This window comes from Castanea sativa, chromosome 9 (assembly GCF_040712315.1).
Source record: "Castanea sativa cultivar Marrone di Chiusa Pesio chromosome 9, ASM4071231v1".
Taxonomy (NCBI): domain Eukaryota; kingdom Viridiplantae; phylum Streptophyta; class Magnoliopsida; order Fagales; family Fagaceae; genus Castanea; species Castanea sativa.
The window spans coordinates 35,547,012-35,570,964 of record NC_134021.1 but is presented as its reverse complement, the minus strand read 5'-3'; the positions used below and the strand labels follow the sequence as shown (position 1 = coordinate 35,570,964).

Here is a 23,953-nt window from a genome sequence, read left to right as displayed (position 1 = left end):
AAAATGACCATAATGCCCCAAAAAACCTAAAAGAATTACTGAAATACCCTTGAAACCTCAAAAATGATCAAAATGATCTCGTAACTTAAAAAATTATTGAAATACGCTTGGAACCTAATGCCCCCAAAACCTAAAAAATTACCGAAATATCCCCGAAACCTAAAAAATGACTAAAGGATTCTTGAAATATGAAAATGACCAAAATGCCCCCCGAAATCTCTATTTGCAAGACCAAAATGCCCCCCGAAATCTCTATTTGCAAGACCAAAATGACAATAAAAATTTTATACAACCACTCTATTTGCTTGATTTGAAACCCATTGTTTTTTAAATTCCTTGTTTGGGTCTTTTTATACAATGAAGGATTTGAAATTCCATTGTTTGGATGTCTAAATTTGGATTTGGATTTGGATTTAAGATTAGTAAACTATTTTTTCCAATTATTATTTTCTTACACTTTCTATATTTTAATTTTAGTAACATTTTTTAATAAATAGATAAGGTAATGAAAAGGCCATTGAAAATCCAATTGACAAGATGATGAATAAAAATTTGTCATCATAACCAACTAAAAAAATGTCTTGCCAACTATTGACAACTAAAATGTTTTATATCCCTAATGCATGAGTTTTTTCACAACATTTAAAATCTCAAACTAAAAAATTGTTTTGAAGTTCTTAACTGCTAAAAAGTTATATATCAAGAGACGATAAATTATCCAAAATATGTGTCTTTTACACAAAATTTAGAAGAACATACTAGCTCTCAAAATATGTGTCATCATCAAGTTACTCCTATCATGTTTTGAGATTCAAAACATCAAACAAAATTTATAGGCCTTATGTAACAAAAATTTCAATTCTTTTTAAAAAAAAAAAAAAATTTACAAAGTACCCTACAATGGGAACATCAAACAAAAATCCAAGTCCACTTTCTTCGTCACTACTTCTTGGAAGAATTCCACCATTCAATTCAATTAGGAAGCTTATATTTTCCTCATATTCACATACCATCATTTAAAACATACCAGTATATATGACCTCTAATTCCTTGGCCTTTTTGTGATATTTTATTCTTCTCTTTATCATTTAATTTCTCCTGATCTAGTCTTGCATGACCACCTCCTTTTTCACTTTTATTGATGAATCAATGAGGTTTTTTTATTGACTAAGAAATCAACCAAAATACTAGGCAAAACAACCAAGCCATAGCAAAACTAAGACTGGCCTCTGTAAAAAAAAAAGTTTATAACAGACCCACTACAACAAAACAGCAGGCTATGACTGCTTACACCCCTTAACAGTGTGCCATGATCTCAACAAATCAAGCTAAAACTGGCCACTCCTAAAACACAATCTACAACAAAATTTATACATTAACATCACAAGCTATTACAACTTTTTAACATAGCAGCAACATGTCACAATTGAGCAATGAAACAATAGATCCTCCAGGCTTTGACAATAATAGAGCACCACAAAATATCCAGCAAAACCAAGCTTTCAATAATTCTCTATCATAGGATAGATCAATCACTAGTTTGATAATGTAATAGCATTTCAAATTTGAGTCCCCATTAATAGCAAAGGATATGATTAAGCATTGAGTCACAACTGCATAGTCTGCTCTCTAGTCTCCCTTGAACATCCTTCTTTATATTGCAAATAAGTTGATCTTCGGTATATACCTTCCCAAAAAATATAATAGAATTTTTTGCTTCCATACATGATCAACAGTAGCCCACAAAGCTAGTTTGTAGAGGGTTCTTAAGCCTTTTCCTTTAAGATTATTTCCCCCTAACTTATACTATCCTGCCAATCAGTCTTAGCAAAAGATACTAGAAACAAGTTAATTGTAATTTCCCAGAACCTCTTGGTAAAAGAACCAAAAAATAAATGGTCCCTGAACTCAATGCCAGATCTGCAGAAAACACAAACCATCCACTGGAACTTGGAAGACCCCATTGCAAGATTCTAGCTTTGGTTGAAAGCTTACTAAGAATAACATGTCCAACCAACAAATGAATGTTTGGGAATGGCCAAGTTAAACCACAGTAAATGACACCATTCCATATTATTACCTCTGCTCCTAATTTCATTTCAAATACCAGCACAATCAAATTTATAAGAACCAACCCATAAACCTTTGTCTTGCTCGTGAGTTAAACTAACAAATGCTTACTTTGGATATTCACTAAGTGGTCTAATTTGGCAAAGCAATAAAACAACACAAACCCACATACACATGCTACTTCAAAAGAACAAACAGACACAAACACTAGAAAGCCACATACCCTTATATACGAAAGTTTACAATAATAATAATAATAAATAAATAAATAAAACATAACAAATGAATATTGACACTGTTAATCAACTCATATAACAAATCATGGAGAAGATTAAAGATTCCCCCCCCCCCACCCACCCCATACCCAATACCCATAGAAAAATCGACATTAATCCTTTGAAATAATTGCATATATCTACCTTTTCAAATGGGTAGCCATGAAAAACCAACAAAGAAAAAGGGATACAAAACAATGGCAATGAAACTAGGTTTCATCGTTGGATCCTTACCTTTAACAATATCAAAGAGATTATGATCATCTCAAGAAACCTTCACTGGATAGTAAGTCGAAGAGGTGCTAAAGGGGAATGACCAAAAGAATGCAAGAAGAAGCAATCTAGTTTTTTGAGAAGAACTGAAGAAGTAATTGGCAAGAAACTCAGAGAAGGATAGAGAGTGGCATGAAAGGAACAATCTAAATTTTATTTTAGGTTTAAATATCTGACTTACTCTACCAGTAACCTGTAACCCATTAAAATAAAATGAACCGCTAGGATTAAAACTCCACTAAATTTATGGTCATGATCTGTGTGGGTACCGTACCCCCTAAAAAAATTAGGGGGTACCGTAGAATGAACCTAAAAAGCAAGGTTGGTTTTAAGACTTCAAGTTTCAATACACCACATGCATCCCATGTACTAGCACATTTAGGGTTTTACTAGTTTTCATTTATGGGTATGTTGCAAAGACAATTTTCTCGTCCCGCGCAATCCATTCATGTGATATTATCGGTAAAACATGCTATTTAGGGGTAATATATTGGACATATAAATATGTGGATTTTAACTTTTCTCTGTGTGTGTGTGTTTATATATATTTATTAATGATGTACAAAATTGTCAATGAGTTGATCATCCATAAGCGCAATGATTGGAGGTACCTTAAGAACAACTGGTGAAGAACCTACAGAGTACTGGTGGAGTGCTGACCAAAGACCCTTTGAAGGTTAAGTCAGTGATCGAATGATTTCCAATAACTCTAAAAGTTTGAGAGTTTGGAAATTCTAAATACCTTGAAGAAGTGGGGGTTTGGAGCTTATATAATGGTATAGAGCTAACAAAGATCCCATGAATGTAGGCTCTTTCCTTATAGGGAGAGTATGGGGTCAATGCTCCGAGATTCTCGGGCCTAACTTCCCATGTTTGAAGAAGACGAATATATAAAAAGATTTGTGAGTGTGGTGTGCAAGTTCTTTCCATATAAAGATACTTGAGTGGAGAACACATAAACAACGTGGAGCTAAGTATGAAGTCTCGTCTGTTAGAATGGAATTTTCAGTCACATGACATAGTGTCTAAGGAGTCAGTATCTGACCGTTACTCTAGGAGATGAGTGGGATACCTAACGATACAAATGAGGCCTGGCAATCCTTTACTACCTGATTAAGCCAAGATGTTATGCTCCTTCAAGTGCCTGACAATGCCATTGGGTTTGATGATGCCAAATGTACTCGAAGACTATAGGGTGTTAGGCAATTTTTTGAGATGGTAAAAATATTTCCTATCTCTCTCTCTCTCTCTCTCTCTCTCTCATAAGGTTAAGATCTGATTACAGCTAACGTGACTCTTTCTGATATTAAAATTCACAATTTTTTATAGAATTATTTTTTTTGAAAATCTAACAGTTGGATTACATATTTTAATCGCTCTTAATATACAAGAAAAATTTCATGTTAATTTAATGTTATTTAATACGTGATCTACAAACTCTTGCTTCTGTATAATTTTTTTTTGACAAGTTTCTGTATAATTTTTAAGTTAAAATATTGACATTTAAACTGTTATTATGATATAAATATTAATATTTGATCATCTTGATGGTTTGAAATTTTGGAGGGTTATAAAGAGATAATGTAATCTTATAGTTGATTTTTTGAAATACTATTACAAGAAAATTTATGGAGGTGTAACACCACATAGTTACACACGATTCAATTGAAATAGTATATGAAATAATATATCACTATTAATCAGTATTGAACTGAACATTTCATTCCTTTGGAAAAATTAAATAAATGCCCTCTGGTATAATATGTACAACTTTGGTAATGTGTGTTATAAGGCTAGCCAAATTATTATAATAATTATTATTTTTATACAAAATAAAAATTATATTCTAGAATAATCTAAGTGTATATGTGTGTGAAACTCTCTCTTGGAGACTTGAACTCTGATTCTTGGCCCCACACCTTACAAGCACTTATGCTTATGGAAGCACCAAAGATGAGTGGTGGTAAGGCTAGCCAATTTTTAAGATACTATAAATATGTTACTAAATTGAAATATATTGAAAGAGATAACTTAACATATATAGCCATTTTATACCCTTTTTTATTCCCTAAGTTTTATTCAAAATTTGTTATGTACTTTTTTTTTTTTTGGAGAAAGAAATTTGTTATATATATACTTTGACATATGTCTAATTCTTTTTCTCTTTTTTTTTCATTTCTAATTTTTGCTATATTTTTCATTTTTTATTCCTTATGTCTATATCAATTTTTTTTTTTTGGTGTGTAGAACTCCAATATACAATATAAAAAGAATTTTTTTAACATTTTTTAAGTTTAGCATATAAGCTTTTGAAATCCAATTTTGACATCATCATTTGAATATTTATTTTCTACTTTAATTTTTAGAAGTGCAAAGAATGTTAAAAAAGACAATTATTAATCGTCGCCATTTTTAATAAAATAGCTAAAAAATTAAAAGAAATAATGATTAAATTAGATTTTATCTCCTTCTTCTTCAAAAAAAAAAAAAAACCCTAACAAAATCAAACATATACCTTCTCCAAAAAAAAAAATCAAACATATACAATTTCTTTAATTTTAAAAGGCTTATTTTTTAAATAATATTCATCATATATCATCAACAAATACTTATATCATGATGCGTGAGTCTGAGTTTGCGCATTGCACGTTGGATGATGCAACTAAAAATAAACACAAAAAATAATTAAACAACAACATGAAAAACACGAGGGTGCTATGCCCATATTTAATAATTAAAAATCATATATATAGTACTTTCTTGCCATTAAAAGGCATGAAAATACTATGCCCATATTTGATACTAAAAAAATCCTATATTATTATTGTTATTATTATTTTATACTTCAAGAGTTATAACAGGATATGGGAATTTGAATAATGTATGTCTACTTTTTGAAAATATTAAGAATTATCAAGAGATATTAGTTCAATAATTATCCCTTTTTGTAGTGGTACTTTGGGTTAAGTAATGTGTTTGAGCATGGTAAGAGAGTGTAATTATGTGTGTGTATTTAGAAGTTAGTTTGTTTCTATAAAAAAAAAAAAGGTTGAACAATCAGGGTCGTGATAAATCATATAGGTGTAATCTGTATTAATATTTATACACAAAAGTCATAGTCATATTATTCTAGTCTGTACTATACTATTTATGAGGTCCTATTGGTGAGTGTAGAAGGGCATTAGTCAAGGTTAAATTTTTTATTGGTATAATTTTTTTTTTTTTTTTGATGGGAACACAAAAATTTTGTTAAGCACTTTCAAAAGAATTTACATTATGGAAAAGAGCTTGTTCTAAGAAACAAAGATTTTCTTCCATCCAAGTAGAAAAATCAACCATACCTTTGGCATGTTTAACTAAAAGATGAGCTAGCTTATTGCCTTGACGGCGTACATGGGAGAATGAAACTCGACAAAACTCTCCACAGGAGGCCTACATACCCACGATTAATGAGTCCACAAAAGTAGGAGCTGGAGTCAGGCCGGATAGTGCCCTGTGGATGATGAGGAAGTCTCCTTCCAAAATAAAATCTTGAATACCTATATCCTGTGCAAACTGCAACCCTGCTTCAAAGGACTTCGCTTCAGCCTCCACCGCCCCTAAAGGTTTGTTAATTCTCTTGCTCATAGCTGATACAACACATCCCTTATCATCTCGAACCACTACTCCGATTCCCACAGCTCTTTGCTCCAAGAATATTGCTTTGTCGACATTAACCGTGAAGTTGTTTACCGGAGGAGGAATCCAAGAGGCCACAACTGCTCCTTAGGTTGACGTGAGCTGAGGTTCATCCACTGCAGCATATACTCTTCCAAGTAATGTAGTATTGATTGATTTATTTTGGGAGTTGCACAAAATTCATTTAAATAATTTGCATTTATTTTTAAGCTTTTATTATTTCCTAATACAGTGACATGCACTTGATTCTTCTTTAACTAGTGCAATTGAGTATCCATTAACATATTTAGCATTTGACAAGATGTTATAGCACAACTAAAACCTTTTCATATTTTAATAGAGATGTCTAAAGTTGAAATCTCTTCATTCCAACTATTGAATTATTAATATGTTATATGCGGTGTTTATTTACATAAGTCAAAGAGTCATGATTTGCAAGAGTCTAGACTAGAATTGACCTGGAGGACTCTTTCAAGTGTACTAGCCTCATCACATGTACTTTGTGTGTGTGATGATGCTCTGTTTTTATTTTTTTTTTTTTTTTTTTTTTTTTTTTTTCTAGTGTACGTGAGATTAGGAATTGAGAAAACTGAAAAAGCTTTTATAAAAAAAAAATTAAATAAAAAAGTAGCGAGCCTTGATAAAGTAAAAAAACATGGTATTGAGAGAAATATCAAAGTGGATTGAGAAGTTTTTTTTTTTTTTTTAATTTAATTTTTGGATAAGTTTGTTTGAAGACATGGATTAGTAGGAGAGTGTCCTATTTTGTAGGCATTTTATGTGGAGTTAGAGATATATTTTTACTAAATTGTCCTCAAGTTCTGTCTCTATTAAACGTAAGGTTTAAGGGTATTTTTGAACTAAATAAAAGTTTAGTTTAAAGAGAAGAATCTTCTTATAAATAGTATGGGATATATATATCTTAGCTACTAAGTTTTAAAAATTCGGACACTGCCTATATGGAGTGCATTAGTGCACAAAACACAGCCGTGTGTGATTCAACTTGTGCAACAATAATTAGGATTTAAATTCTCTAAATTTCCTATATTACTCTACTAAATAAATTTCTTTAAATCTTAAGCATTCTTGTATGATTTAAGGGTATAAATTATACTATGTTAACATTCTACTAACACTCTTAAAATAATATAATAATATTACAAACAAAAAAAATTAATATTATTATTAATAAAATATTGACGTAGCAAAATTCTTACCATTAAAAAATAGTTAAAATAAAGTACTAAAGAATCCTTATCCCAACAATTAATGTTATACACGTTTCCAGTTTCGCCACAAAAGCAAAGGGCCAAACCTCAAAGCATTCAAATAGCGTTTTCGTAGTCTTATTCCAATACCGCGAACTCATCGACTTCCTCTCTCTCTCTCACTCTCACTCTCGACCGAACAAGAAGAAGAAGAAGAAGAAGAAGAAGAGAAGAAAATACAGGGCGAAAAATCAAAGAAAGCAACACGAAGTAGAAGAAGAACAGAAGAAAATTACAGGGCGAAAAATCAAAGAAAGCTGTAAGCAAGGTTTCTGTGTATTCCCTGGCTTTTTTTGGATTCTTATATAACACGTTAGGTCTTTATTTATTACTATTCTGATATTTTCTTTTTTCTGTTTTCAAGACTCTTTCTTTAAAAGTTTAAAACAGTTATGGTTATTTTTGGTCTTTCAGAAAGATGGAGGAGAATATTAGGTGCAAACAAACTATCAAAACTGAACCCACTGCACCATCGAACGATGATTGGAGAGCTCAACTTACGCCTACTATTAGACACAAAATTGTCAATAAATTGTAATTTTCTTCCTTCACACTCTTATTGAACACTTTATACTTTTAGACCGTATCTTTTTATTTAGGCCAAACCGATTTTAGTACTTCTCTGAAGTTTAAAGCTATATTTTTTAGTCCTTAAAAAACTTAAAAAGGGATTGATATTAGTCACGATTTGTTTTTAGTCCTTACGGAGCTTTTTTAGTTTGACCACATCATCGAAGGGATTAAACATGATCACCCTAAACTTTAGGGACTAATCATGTATATAAGCCATTAATTGATAAAACATGTGTGTTTTAAGAATTGATGTATAAAACATAATCTTTTGTATTTCGTTTAGTTATTAATAATTTACATTATTAATAAAGTTTATTACTCATGAAAAAAAATAATGTTTTTGGTGTAACTTAAGACTTAAAACCTGGGATGCACGGACGCGGCACCGGAGGTGCCGCACCCGCGTCCGACGCGGCGGGACTCGCCGACACGCGAGGGACGCCGCTGCTCGCGCGTCGGTGCGGCGTCCGGCCGAGTCGGCCACGTGGCATCTTTTTTTCCCCGCCGACTCGCGCCGACGCGGTTTGAATCGCGCCGACGCGGCGCCGATTCAAGCAGATTCGGGCCGATTCGGCCAGAATCGGGCTGTTTCGGCTGTATCGGTCCGTATCGGCCGGTGACCGAAACGGCCGAAACGGCCGAAACAGACCCGAAACGGCCGAAACAGGCCTCTAATCATGCTGCAACTTCCGAAATCAGCTCTAAATGAGACCCAAAAACCCTAAATCTATCATTCCTTAATTTTATTTTGAATATTTTTTGCTTCTTTTGTGTTTTCTTTTTGGTTTTGTGTTGTGTTTTGTGTTTCTTGCTTTTTTCTTTCTTTGTTTTGTGAATCAAGGCATAGTAAATTAGTAATATGTTTTTTAAGAATATTTTAATAGTAAAAATATATAGAAAATATAAATAAAAATATTTTTAATAATTTTTTAATTGCCGAGTCCCGCCGCACCCGCACCCACTTTTTTCAAAAATTGCCGAGTCCCGCACCCGTACCCGCACCCGTGCCCGTACCCGCACCCGCACCCGTGTTTCATAGCTTAAAACGGTAGCATACTATTACTTAATACTTTTAAAAGAACAAATTTGGATAAGTGAATCTGCATCGAGCTTTTATTTGTCTGAACATTTTATGTGAGTTTTGGCTTTCAGGATTTATGCTCTACTTGCTGCTTTCGTGCTTAATTACTTGTCTTTGTATTTGATAGTTCGTCTGTCAGATTTAATATTTCTAGGTTAATTTGTGATATCATATATTTATATATTAATTATATTTTTTTTTCTAATTTTCAATTGCCTATAGCTCCATGATGATGTTGTAACTGGATTTTATTAAAGTGTAACTGTTGTATGGGCAGATTGTTAAAATTGATGAGTAGGGTGTCTTCTTCTGATCCTAATAGTCTCAATCGATTTACTAATATTGCGGCACAAGTTGAGGAAAAGATCTTCCGCTATGCAACAACCAAGGTACACTGGTCAATCACAGTTTTCAGCGACTTCCTCGTTTGTTTGTTTGTTTTTATTTATTTTTTAATTTACTGTGCTAGTTCTTGGCTTTTAACAATTACTTGTATGCTTACCATCTTTTATTAAAAGAAAAAAAAGTAATTAGTTGAACATAGATAAGTAGTAATTTTTTATTTACTTAGACTAAATGTGTATTGCCAATGAAGTCTAGCTTTAATGACACTTCCTTCTCCCATAAGGTCATGGATGCATCCACTGAACGTGTGCGACTTGTCAATAACAAAATATGAAACCTGATTTTGCATAAATCTCACTATTCTACGATTCAATTATGATTTATGGTTCTATTTTTTTGTTTCATTTTTCTTTTTAGATTTGGAGTTGTATACTTAAAGTAGTCTTTGTAACGATCTATGTGATTTATTGCTTGTTAAATACTACTTATGCAGCTGTCTAGGACCCATGAATCTCATCCTCCCCCCATTGAATATTTTTGGGTAGATTTGGTCTCAACGTAGCTCAACAATTACTATTAAACCCGCTTGTCAAAAAAAAAAAAAACTATTAAACCCAGTTATTAATAGATTTTGAATAATGCAATATGTTTCAGTAATGATCTATCTGGTGTATAACAATGTGCAATCTTGTTTAATTGAGCCCTTGAAACCTTTCTTGATTTCAAAAAAGTTGGTGGGTCTTGGTAGGGCTTTTACAGTTTAATATACTCAAGGAGGTAAGCAATTGTTTATATGTTTTTCTTTATTCTTAGTGGATCTCCCAATTTCTATTTAAACATAGAAATTGCACATTTATTGCATATTAGGTTGTACATTGATTCTCATAGCAATATGAAAAATTGCACACGGTTATGGAGTGAGGATGGCAGTTATGTCTCTGTTGGACTTAAAGTGCCTATATTATTCTAGTCAAAATACAGGGATAATTGAATGTCTGTGCTGTTTTGTTTTTACTTTTTCTTTTTATAGTACAGAAGAAAAGAGACAACTCAAATATCAATTAATCAAAATCTTTGATTTCTTTGAGTACATTGAGCACTAGTGTGTAGGACTCTTTCTTCTGTTAGTGGCAATAGGAGTCCTATTTGACTAGTGAACTAAAGACCTAATAAGTCTAAATAAAGGCTAACTAGGACTAAAAGAAAATAAATAAACTCAAGACACTTAGAATCTTCAAAAAAAATTCTAGACTTGACCCTATTTCTGAAATTTCCTCAATTTGTAGGAGTTGCAAAAAATTACTGATCTGATCCTCATTACAAATGAAACTATTACTTGCAAAACAAAAACCTAAATTAAAACCTGATTTAAATCTAAAGATGTCTATCTCAATTGCCACCTCCATCCCTTATAAGTTCTAGGTGGTGGGTAAGGTTGTGGGTTCAAGACCCATCAGGTGTGTGTGTAACTCACCGTTTTTATTATTATTTTTTTTAAGACCTACTTAATCATCAAGAAACTAGAAATTTAAAACTATATGACTCTTGCTTTGATTGGACCCTTCATTTTGGAGCTATTTATGAAAAGATGTTGAAACCGAAAATCACACTAAAAACAGCAACTTGACTCTTATTTGATGGTTTCATGGACAATGATTAGCAAATATAAGCAGTTTGTTTATGGAGGAGCTCGTTGGGGGCAAGGATATGTTATGTTCAAATTTTTTAGGTTTGGGTGCTCATTTGACACTCTACTCAATTGTGTAAATTTTGTTCTGGATTAGGTTTGGGATATACTTGCAGCATATTTTTTTTTTAAAAATCATTTTGTTCCTCACGTTGACTTCTTGATAAAGCTTTTTAAAAAATAACCCAAAAATGGAATACATAACACAAATAAAAAAATTATGGAAGGATTGGCAGATGGGGGAACTCTGATCAATGTGGTTCTGGCCTATTTTCTGCTTGCTCTTCACAATATGTGTTGGTATCTCTCTTGTCTGCTACATGGATCAATCTATCAGTTGAAAACTTATGATGCAATTGCAGCAATTATTTTCCTGGGGAATTGTGTGATATATTTTAAACAGAAAAGTTAATAACAACAAGTACCTCTTCAATCTTCATTTATGCGTAACTTTGGTTTATTGTTTTCATTAAGACTATGCACAGGCTGTGAAGTTGACCTTCTGTTTTAATTGGATATATCCATGTTCTCTGTACTAAGGATGTTTATCTAAAAGGAATATGTAAGAAGATGGCATTGATGGATAACTCAAGCAGCAGCATTGTTGCTTCCTCATCCAGCCAAGGTAACAGGATTTTAGACACTATAAATTGCACAGTTTATCTTTCCTTTCCTCCTTCAACCTCAACTCAACATGCAAGGAAACATTAAAAACAAGAAAAGTTCAGTGGCTGCTAAGTTTTGCTACTCATATGTCTTTTATTTATTTGTCTCATACTTGAAGTTGTTAGCCATGCCATGTTTTGCTCCAATGAGCCTATAACTCAACTGATACATCATCTTCCCTTAATAATGTGATAGAGCGTGAGGTTGTGGGTTCAAGACCCACTGGATGTGTGTGTAACTTACTAGTTACTAATAATAATCATAATAAAAGAACCTTGCTATGGTTTGCTGTAACATACTGTTTATTTATAGAATGTCTTAAGAGGTATCCTGTCCTTTTTCTTTGTAATGAATACACTTTTCTTGCACTTCTTTTGTGGAGCTGAAATGTTTTTTAGTTGTTGCTGTTATTTAACAAGCAATAATAGAGAAGGATAGGGTTAATTGTACATAAAAGCTTTAAAGAGGAAGATGTCAATGTTAAGAGGATAGGAGAGAACTTTGTTAATAGAGCTTGTTTTATTAAGTTTAGAAGTATCCATTAAGCAACATTTATAGGAGGATAAGAATGAATTGTTTCAAAGGATAACAATGAAGAAAAACTTTATGTTGGGGGAGACTTGAATAATCATGTTGGGAAAGGTAGTTCAGTTTTGAGAGGACAATGGAGGGTAGAGATATGCATTAAGAAGTGAGTCAAGGATGCTATCCTAATTACATAGTGACTTATGATTTAATATTGGATAAGATCATTTGCATCAATTCGTGCAAAAATTCCTCTCTATTTTAGCTTAAAAACCTACTTATTCTATTTTACATACTCACTTTACAAAAAACCCAACATCAGATTATATATTTTACACTACATTTCATTAAAATATTAAAATTTCTTGATTATATTTAATTGTTTCTCTTTCTTCACACACAACACCACCATCCACTCTCTTCCTTGTTCTCGGGATACATAAAAAAAGAATAAAAAAATAAATACAAAATGAATAGTGTTAGTTTAAATTTACACAATTACTGTAACAATTTTACAAAGTGTAAAAATGATGTTAGTCATTTTTAGGCAAAACTATGTAAATTTTACACATTTTTCTATTTTAAACTTATTGATGTGAGTGCTCTAACACTTGGTTCAAGAAGTGGGAATAATGCTAAATTATTTTATCTTTACTTGAACGGATGACAAAGGATGTCATAAAGATTGTAAAGAAATACTAGTAGAGAGTGTAACAACACAATATACGTTGATGACACTAGATGTTTGTGTTGGAAGATTGAGAAGAAATGATGGAGGAAAGGGAAACATAAGAATTATGTGGTAGAATTTAATAGGAGGGAAGCAAGTTTTGTTTAGAGATAGAATGGTTAAATAAAAATGATACTTAGATGAATATGTTGACAGGATGTGGGAGGAAAGGGCTGGTTGTATTACAATAATTTTGACTAAAAAGGTACTTGGAGAATGTAGAGGATGTGGATCATCGTCCAAAGACGTTTGGTGGTAAAATGAAGAAGTTTAGATAGTAGTTTGTTAAAGATCAATACACGTGGAGGTATTGAGTAGGTTGTTGAAAAGGACAGAAGATGGTGGATTTCTCAGTGGATTCCAAGCAAATCCCAATACACGTGGAGGTTTGCATATCTCTCATCTTTTGTTTGCTGATGATACTATTCTCTTTTGTGATGCATCCAAGGAACAATTATTACATATTCGTATGGTTCTAATTTTCTTTGAAGCTATCACAGGATTGAAAGTAAATGTTGGTAAGAGTGAGATCGTGTCGGTTGGTGAGGTTGGGAACTTGGATGCCTTAGCTCGTATTTTATGTTGTAAGGTAGGTTGTGTACCCATGTCTTATTTGGGGATGCCCTTGGGGGCACATTATAAGGATTCCTCAATTTGGAACGCTATCATTGAAAGGATGGAAAAAAAGCTTGCAGGTTGGAAGCAGTTATATTTGTCAAAAGGAGGTAGACTTACTTTATTGAAGAATACTTTATCAAGTCTTCCTACTTATTTTTTCTTTGTTCACTATTCCACAACATGTGGCTGATAGATTAGAGAAAATTCTAAGGAATTTCCTTTGGGGGAGATCTAATGATGTCTTTAAATTCTCACTTGTTGCTTGGGAGAAAGTTGTGTAGCCAGTGAAGTCTGGTGGCTTGGGGATCCGGGAATTTGGGCTGGTTAACCAAGCTTTGCTTGGGAAGTGGCTCTGGCGTTTTGGGAATGAGGTCACTCGTTTATGAAGGCAGGTTATAGCGTCTAAATATGGGGAGGCCAGTGGGGGATGGTGTACTAGAGTTGTTAGAAGGACACATGGGTGTGGTATGTGGAAGAACATTAGGAAGGGGGCTGAGAGTTTCTTTGGTCATGTGTTGTATGCAGCGGGTGAAGGTTTTCGTATCAGATTTTGGCATGACCCTTGGAGTAGCTCTACTGCCTTGAAAGATTTATATCCGGCACTGTTTGCTATTGCTAGGAACAAGGAAGCTATGATTTCTGAAATGGTTGATTATGCTCCGAATGGGGGCGGTAGAAGTTGGAACTTACGTTTTCGTCGTGCATTTCAAGACTGGGAGACAGGGATCTTTTATGATTTTTTTGTGCATATCTCCTCCAAATTACCCAGGGGGGGGTGATGATACCATGATATGGCAATTGAATTGTAGTGGTGTTTTTGACGTACGCTCTTTTTATACTTCATTGCTAGCAGCCCCGTCGGTGTCTTTTTCTTGGAAGAGCATTTGGTGTGTTAAGGTACCTAAAAGGGTGGCTTTCTCCTTATGGACAGTTGTTAGGGGTGAGCTTCTTACTATAGACAACCTTGTTAAGAAGAAGATACCTCTTGTGAATTGATGTTGCCTGTGTCGATGAGAAGAGGAAACTGTGGATCATTAATTGATCCATTGTAAGTATGCTTATACATTGTGGAGTGAAGTCCTTTGTTTGTTTAGGGTTCAGTGGGTGATGCCGAAGAATGTTGTTTCTCTTCTTACTGCATGGTGGAATTGGTTGGGGAGGCACTCTTCAAAAGTGTGGACTATGGTTCTAGGGTGTTTTATGTGGTTAGTTTGGAAGGAACGCAATGCCCGTACTTTTGAGGAAATTGAGAGACTTGTAGACTGTGTGAAGTCTTTGCTTCTTAGGGCTTTGTTTGAGTAGTTTCGGATTTGGGGGTTTACGCATTGTCTTTCTTTGCTTGACTTTCTTAATTCTGTTAGTCTCTCTATTTGATTGGTTTGTACTCTTTTCAATGCAGTGAGTTTACTATTGTAAATTCATTGTACTTTTTTTTATCCATAAAGCTGTTATTCCCTATCAAACAATAAATAAATATAGAATTTGGGGGCATATGAAAATGCAAGGGAGCAAGAAAGGAAACCAAAAGGCGGTTGTAAAAGATTAGATTTTAGACTTATGACAAATTATATGATTAGATTTTAGAATTATGACAAATTATATAGCAAGTGAAGGATGGAGAGAAGGATGTATTTATGAACTTGGGACATTTGACAAGGGAAAGAAAACAAGAGACTTAGTGATGCATGAAAACTTCGTAAAGGGGATTGAGAATCAACAAGAACCGAAAAATAAAATTAAACCTAGGAATTAACACCAAGCAAGATACAAAATTATGAATTAGCAGGGTAACCTTAGGAATTTTTTCTAGGGTAGTCATTAAAAAATATAAAGTCTAATGAAAAAGAACATGAATATATCGATTTAAAAAAATATTAAAAAAAAATGCAAATACATGAAGTTTTACTTTTTATGTTATCTATCCAAAAAAAAAAAAAATGAAGTTTTACTAAAAAAATAAAAAAAGGCAAAAAGGACTAATGAGAGATAAAAGTAAAAATTGAGAATGTTGAGATGAAAGTAATAAAGTGAGAGAGAGTCTAAAATGATTATAGAGAAGAGAAAAATAGAGAGAGAGAGAGAGAGAGTCAGAGAGAGAGAGAGAGTAACAGATGATACCTGCATTGATTGTGAGCAAAGCTATTGAGCAGAGTAGAGCTGTTGGTGCCGCCAAGAAGAACTCACAGCCACAATATCTCTCTTGGTATCATTTTTAGGAAAAATGAAATTAGGGATTATATTAATGAAATGGGTTGAACGAGCTATGAATTTGAATGATTAAGGTTTCTTATTTTTTGGTTTTGAATGGGCTTTTTGTTCATTTGTTTTTGTTGGGCCTAATATTGTTGTTGTTTGAGCTATTTTTGCTGCTATATGAGCTAATTTTTATTGTTGTTATTTTTTGGACTTTCATTTTTTTTGTTTAAGAGGTTAAGGATTTTGTTTGGGGGCGAAGATTATTTTTGTTGAATCCAAATTCTTACAATTCTCAAGTCAAAGTGTTCAATATTATTTTTAGGTTAGACAAAGCAGATTAGTTTAAAAATAATTATGTGTATATATATATATATATATTTGCAAGCCAGGGCATTCATATGAACACCTTGAGTTCAACGTAAAGTTGCACCTGGGAAATAGGACCAAGCGAGATAGTAACACTTAAGGAATTAACACTTGGGGTTGGTTTGATACCCTGAATTGTTTGGATTCGTATTGCTCTGTATATAAGTGTGTGTTGTGCTGGTGTATGTTGAGTAGCAAGCATGTATTAGGTCGATATGGGTTATATAAGCAACTACAAGGAATTGTAGTTTACATCTTGCAGAAAAAGAAGCATTTTAGCTGATCTTAAGCAGCTTAATAGTCATTGAACCTCACAATTATGATAAACTGCATATGCCATTGCTTTATGTCTACCAATATAATGCCGTGTTTGCCATCCATGATCTATTACAGGTACAGAGTTTTCAGAGGCAGATGCAACTGGGGACAACTCAAGGTTGCAGAATGTGCCTGGATTTGCTCATAACGTTATGGGAAATTCAGTAGATCAGCTGCAACCAATTATTGCCACTACCAAGAGTGAGATGTCTGCAAGCCAGCCTTTGCAACTGGTGGTTTCCCAGCCAGACCAACCTCAGCAGTTGCAAAATCACCAGTTGCAAAGGCTGTACAATAATTGCCTTCCACAAAAGCAGCAGACTGTATCACAAAAAATTCAGCAACAACACATGCAGCAGAATATTTCATCACAACAGTTGCATCAACAGCTGCCACAGCAGCAATCAAGTGCTACACTGTGTAATTGGAATCAGCAATTTACACAGCAAATAAATACTTTAGAGCAGCAGAAAAATTCCTTGAGTCAAGGGTACAAATCAAATACATTCCAACAGCCATTTGGCTTGCCAAGTAATGTTTCTGGAGTGTTGCAACTGCAAAAGGTGGTTGCACCTCAGTCAAATGTCTTGAAACTACAGTCACATCAGCCTCTGACACCCATGCTTCGACCTGTAGAGGTCACTGCTGCACAACATGAGGTCCAACAAACTTCACAGTCAACTCAGTTTCATCAGCTACAAGGTTCTCCAATGAAACTTAATCTATCAGAGGAAACTATGCAGCAAATGCTTCAGACATCAGCTGTCTTGCTTCAGTCTCAGAATGTAATTGATCAGCAGAAGCAAATTCAATCACAGAGAGCGCTCCATGAATCCTCAACAGGTATATTTGTATTCTTGATGAAATTAAAACTTGTTGAATGCTCTTTAATTGCAGCGTAACCTGCTGGTCATTTGTTTTTGGTAATCTTAAAATTTGGAATTACTCTGTAAACCTTTTCTGTTCATTTGTTTTCTGGTACTATTAAAATTTTATTTTATTTTGGTTGACTTGATTGCTGAAAATGTAAAATAACAAGAAGTTATATTTTAATTCTTATACATTGGCTGACTAGACTGGCCAATCTAAATCCAGAAGAAAATCTTTTGCAAATAAATTGATAATTCATATATTGGACCCAAGAGATGAAAAAAAAAGTTAGGGAATGAAGTATAAATTGAAAGATGTCTACACCAAATAGTTTGTGTATACAGATCAAATTGGGATGCTCTTAAAAAAAAAGGGTTTTAATTATTGCAGTTATCAGCTGCTCAAATATCTTCAGCAGATAGAAAGGGGATGATTACACTGAAACCAGTTCTCTGTGTATTAATTACACAAAATTCTGCTGGACTAAGAACACTTCTGTAAAATTAATTGAATTTCATACAATATCTGTGAAAACTAAAAACCAGAGTGTAACTATAAGAAGGTGCATCTGCTGCAAACGATTTGTTATATGTTTTGCAATCTGCTTTTGGTGCTAACTAAGATCTTTGAATAAATTGAGAATTTTGATGCTTGGAATTTTGATAAATACGTTAGTTCTTTGGGATTTTAGCGTTTCTTTTAAATTTTGTTTGCAAAATTGTATTTGACTATCTAATAAGGTGTGGAGTATCCAAGTATGTCTAGATTTAATATTGTTTAGTAAATTGTGTCTTGGGAATGTCTTAGACTACTTAATAATTTTTCTTGGAAACCATATTTATTATGTGTCTTTGACCAGTCAATCTTTGTAATCCCTTATAAAGTTTCAATGAAAATATGAAGAAAGCATGCTATGTTTGAAAGAAACTTATAATTTTTCTGGGATTACTTCATTTTCTTCCTATTAAGGTTATTTTATGTTTTTGGCAAACTATCGCTGCCTTATTCTGGCCGCATCTTCTTTCCATTGGTGATTAACTTTTGCTGGCCAGTGCATCTTATATAAGAGGTGCCTTATCCCTCTTGTTTTCTCTTTAAATGAAATGTTACTATCCAAAGAGAAAAAAAAAAAAAAAAACAATAGTCTCTTTTAGCCCTTCCATTTTGCACCTTTCATTGTGTGTGTGTGTTACGTATTAATTGTATGAGAAGATTCAGTCATTTGCTGATTTTATTGCCATTCTTATACTTCTGTCAAGAAATTTTGACAGATGAATGTTGGTGTTTTGTTAGCTAGTAAACCTCATGTTCTTGTAGTGTTATTATTCATTACTTAGTTTTCTTCTTGAAGTTTCTTTACTGGGGCAGTGTTTTGGTTTGGAACATATCAACTCCTACTTTCAATAAATTCTCTTTTTCTCTTGAAGCATCATTAGGTCCCTCCGCTCCAAACGAACTCACAAATGTGGCTAATTGGTATGACTGGGCATATCAAAAGGTATTTTTGTTCTTTTTAAATAATAGTTTGTGTTACATATCCAAAAAAAATTGTTTGTGTTATGGATTATCTAATTACCATGCTTTTGCGACATATATTGTCTTTTTTTTTTTGGGTAATATAGACTTTACAATTGTGAACTTTTTGATAACTAAAGAAGCACGAACACAGACATTACACTGGATACAGTGACATCATGATTCTTGAAAAAGCTAGGACAAACCATGGTAGGGACATGACAATTAATTGATTAATATTGATAAACTATCATACCTATCAAAAATATTGATAAATTATCATTTTTCGAAAAAAATTTAGTTGTTAGGAAATAGTTGATCTTATCATTTACCTTTGATAAGTGAAACACTTGGGAATTATAACTTTTAAATAGGAGGTAGAGTGGGACAAGGTTCGAACCTAAGATCACTAGTTTTGCTACCATGATAATATTCCACTTGTTTCATAATAAGGGCATAATTGAAGGAAATCACAAAATTGCTCCTCCACTTATTTACCTTTCACTTCTATACTTGAGGCATATTAGTAATATAATCTCCATCCTTTATCAATTTGTTCTTTATATTTCAAATTTTGTCTCTGGCTGTGTCTTTGCCATGTCTTAATCAAATCCAAAATTAAATAATATATTTTTTTGTTAGATGCCCCATGGAATTGCATTAGGCCATGTCTCCAGCATACTTATGTTCAACATGTGTCTCCTTTGTTCCACGTCTGTGCTTCTTAGCTTGATAATCTCCAACCTCACTGCATGTTATTAAATATTTACATGCAAACACGTCTGTATGTCCTTGTGTATGTTTAAACACACACAAAATCATATCTGCTACAGGCTAGGCTATTTTTGACTGATATATACGTTGATACTTGGTAGTATCTTAAAGTTTTGAGGATTTTATGATTCGCTCAAAATGTAATAAAAACCCTCAATGACAAAGTAGCATGTTCTCCTGCCCCTATTTTTGGGCACTTCTTATTATTCCCTTCGTCCCAATTTGTTAGATGTCTATATCATTTTGGGATGTCCCAATAAGAAGTCCTCTTTGGAAAGTCAAAAATATATTTCCTAACATACTCTTTACTTTATCTAAAAAGCCAATAGCCCTCTTTCACTAAAGTTTAAATTAAGGAGGGTAGATTTGGAATCTTGTACCTTTTTATGCAATAGACAATACATTAAAAGATATTCCCTTAAAAGGTTGGATTTTCTAATCAGGCCTAACGAAATGGGACATTGGGCGTATATGAGTGTTAGGCTTGTAATACTAATTCTCATGGTGGGATGGGAGTTGAGACTTCTCATAGCTTGTGCTGAAAGCGTCAGCATATTCATGGGCTATGGACTCCTTATGTATTGTTTTAATTTAATATAAGATTCGGTGCTTTTTCTTGCTTGTTAATGTATTTGAGTGTGCTTTTCAGCTACAATCTGTGAGGGAGAATTGCTTAGAAGATTTGGAAAGACTACAGAAGACAGCTGTTGACATGTTTCAGCAGGTATCTCATTTATTCTACCTTTTACTGTCATTTTTCATGGATGCCAGATCCAACTAATTGATTTTGTTGTTGATATGTCACTACCAGATTTGATTTGGCATCCTGTTTGCTATCTGTCTGAATTTAAAGTATCTGCTTCCTTCTGCAGGCACAAAATCCTGAAAATTTCAAGAAATCAATTATTTCAATTGGGAAAATGATAACTTTTTTAAAACTTCCCAGAAGTGACATTGTAAGGTTCTCTGAGCAGAAATTTCAGGGTTATTTACAGGCAATTGTTTTATTTGTTTATCATAGTAACATGAAGAATAAAAATTCTGTGCCTGTACAACAACATGCACAGCAACTTCAGCTTTCTGGTTGCAAATCCCAACCATCTCAACTGCAGCATGCCAAAAATGTGAGACCCCACTTTCATCCAGTGAAGTTACCCTCAAGAAGCACTCCAGTTAGTTTATCTCCACTTTCAGAAATAGAGCAAGGTTTTCCTAATTCTCAACTAACAATGATAAATTCACTTCAGTCTGGGTCTCAAGCGAGATTGGAGAAAAGAAATGTTTTTAGTCCATTGCAGCATGATTATCCAACACCTGTGCACCAAGCAATCACCGGTTCATCAAAACAGACAAAATTTTCTTGTAATTCCAGTCTGAATACACTTGATTCCACTATAAATTCGTTTCAGAAGGGTTCTACTATCATCGCTTTCCAGCAACACAAAATACATCAAATGATGCAGCCACAGAACCTAAAGCAAGAAAATCGACTTCAGTCAATTCAGCAGAGGAAGCAACAGGTGTTTACAGAAGATGCCCAACCCAGTATTAGTTCAGGATTTCTTCAGCGTTCTCTTTCAATTGACTCGGAACATCCTGATCAAACTCGACCACCAAGAAATACTGTCCATTTTCATTCCACCTCTCAAATATATCAGAGTTCTTCTCTTCAAGTTAGCCAACGAAATCTAGGGTCGCCTCTTTCAAAAACTGGTACAGTGTTTCCATCTGCAACACCAGTAGACCTTGAGAAACGCCCCTCTTCTGTTTCTGTACTTTCAAACTCAGATTGCAATCAACAAACAGCTGCTCCAAAGCAGCCACTTGAGCGCTTACTTAAAGCGGTAAGTATATCCTCTCCCTTCATTGCTCTAAGAAAAAATATACATAGTCCAACAAAGTTCTAATAATAATGGATATAAATTATATGTTATCACTGTTATTGAGACAATTTTTTTTAAAAGTTTCTTCATTCTTTTTGAAGAAAGACTTTTTAACATTCGTGTCTTGGTCCACCCATTACTCATAAGAGAATCTTCACTGCAGTTGTTATCACTTCTCAATTAGATGTTATATAGTGGATTTTGAGCATAAAAAAAATTTTCAGGTAGAATCAGTTTCACAAAAAGCACTGAGTGCCTCTATTCAAGAAATTGATATGATAGCTGGAACCACAATTGATAATGTATCCAAAGGTTCTGTTGGTGGGGGTTTAGCTGCAACTTTGTTATCTGCCAATGAAATTTGTAGTTTTAAGCGGTTAGCTGATGATTTAAGTGACCTAGATTCAACTGCAAGATATCAGATCAAGCGGCCCAGGATTGAGGTATGCATTCTGCTTCTAAATCATTTGCTATTTAGTGGATTGTTGTTGATAATTGGACTTTAATGTGTTGCATGCCCTGTTAGAACCAGTCCCCTTCCATACCTATTGTAGATTGGCTGGTCTGAAATTTTTTCCTAAGTTAACATATGCTATATATATTATGCATGAATAGCCTAACATTTTGAAAATGATTGGAAAGATAAAATACTTTCCTTTTATGATATTAAAGGCAAAGTTACTTGCAATGTGGTACATGTTTGGTCTATGCAATTGATACATGGTAAGTTGTCTTAGGCATTTTTTGTTTACTATTTTCAGGTCTCCACCTTGTTTATGCTATGCATGATTTAGTTTTTATGATCACCTTATCAGTTGTATTAGTCATTCAAATTCGTGAATTAGTTCTTCAGTTTATTGGCCATATGATTTTGTTTTAGCTCTTCCCCTATCCATGTCAGTGCACTTTTAGCTCAAGACTATTGACTTCTTTTGTTTTAGTTGAAAATTGAATTATGGTTAACTTCACTATTCTCATCCTTTTTGTTGAGATGGGCATGTCCTTAAAATCTTTGACATGGATTTATTCTTCACAAAATGTTGCAGTCAAAAAATGAACTCCGGAATGAAATCAAATGCATAAACCAGCAGTTAGTAGAAACCATGATAGATTTAGATTCAACTGAAGATCTTGCTTCTACTGAAACTGGTGAAGGAACTGTTATCAGATGCTCCTATAGCGCTGTGGCTCTGAGTCAAAATTTGAAGTTGCTGTATGCTTCATCCCATATGGTAAGTTTTGTATATTCTCTGAGAACATATTATTTGAATTCTTTACTAGAATGTTTATTTGCTCTCCCCTTTCTGATTACAGCTGCCAGTGCTTTCTTTATGGTTGCTTGTTCCTGCTGATTACCCAAATTCTTCTCCTACAATCTTTGATGGGATGACTGTCCGCTGGAGGTGAGAGATTAGAAACTTCTCTCTTTCACTAGACATTTTGGTATCTGATTGAGGTTGGATGAGTTGTGATTTAATATGGTGCATATCTGAGGATGAGCACCCACACATGGATCTACAACATAAACATTTTAATGTGGTATCCAATGGTTTTTAAGTATTATATAACCTTAATGAATTTTTGTGACTAAGATCTAGTGGTTTGTTAAAAATAATTGAAACATAAATCTTGAATTCCTTTTTTTATAGCTAGTATGCTAGGTTCAGGTTCAAACTAAAATAAATGAATTGCTGGATTTACTAAAAATGTTCTCTTTTTAAAAACAGCCATGACAATAAAGAGTGTAAAGAACTATCCGAAAATGCAAAGTTAAAGTTCAGCATTGTTCTGCGCAACCTTTCAGAGCCCATATCTCTTGGAGAGATGGCGAGAACTTGGGAATTCTGTGCCCATGAAGTATTTCTTGAGAATGCTCAGCATATCGGAGGAGAGTGCTTTAGTTCAAGATATGGTCGGTGGGAGAACTGCATTACTGGTTGATCTTTTTTGTCTACTTAATGTGCAAAACTGAGAACGTTTGTAAAGAACTTTATTCTGTATAGTTTTGCTTTTTAAATTAGATTACCTTGCTATTTTCCTGTTACTTAGCATCCTGTGGTTTAGAGTATAATTTATAATGTTAAATGTATAGAGTTTATGGGCAGAGCCAATAACAAGGTTTTATGTACCTAGTTTTTTATTTTTATTTTTATTTATTTTTTAAATAGAAAAGTTTTTGATAGTTGAATAATAGTTTGATGTTCAATCTCCACATACACCAAAAATTGATTAGTGTTTTGAT

The 23,953-nt window shown here is 33.5% G+C and overlaps 1 protein-coding gene across 1 annotated transcript; it reads left to right on the top strand.

Annotated features, from left to right (window-relative positions):
* Nucleotides 1–7,982: 7,982 nt before the first annotated feature.
* LOC142609489 (mediator of RNA polymerase II transcription subunit 15a-like) lies at nt 7,983–23,670 on the top strand. Its single transcript, XM_075781083.1, has 11 exons — nt 7,983–8,098; nt 9,496–9,607; nt 11,791–11,875; nt 16,745–17,512; nt 18,967–19,037; nt 20,478–20,552; nt 20,701–21,672; nt 21,936–22,154; nt 22,758–22,943; nt 23,026–23,114; nt 23,439–23,670. Exons 1-11 carry the CDS (start codon nt 7,983–7,985, stop codon nt 23,650–23,652), a joined length of 2,907 nt encoding a protein of 968 aa, XP_075637198.1. The 3' UTR covers nt 23,653–23,670.
* Nucleotides 23,671–23,953: the final 283 nt, after the last annotated feature.

Coding starts and splice junctions, on each gene's coding strand:
- LOC142609489 (XM_075781083.1), top strand. CDS start 7,983: ATGGAGGAGAATATTAGGTGCAAACAAACTATCAAAACTGAACCCACT. Junction 8,099..9,495: donor CACAAAATTGTCAATAAATT/GTAATTTTCTTC, acceptor TTGTATGGGCAG/ATTGTTAAAATTGATGAGTA. Junction 23,115..23,438: donor GGGATGACTGTCCGCTGGAG/GTGAGAGATTAG, acceptor TTTTAAAAACAG/CCATGACAATAAAGAGTGTA.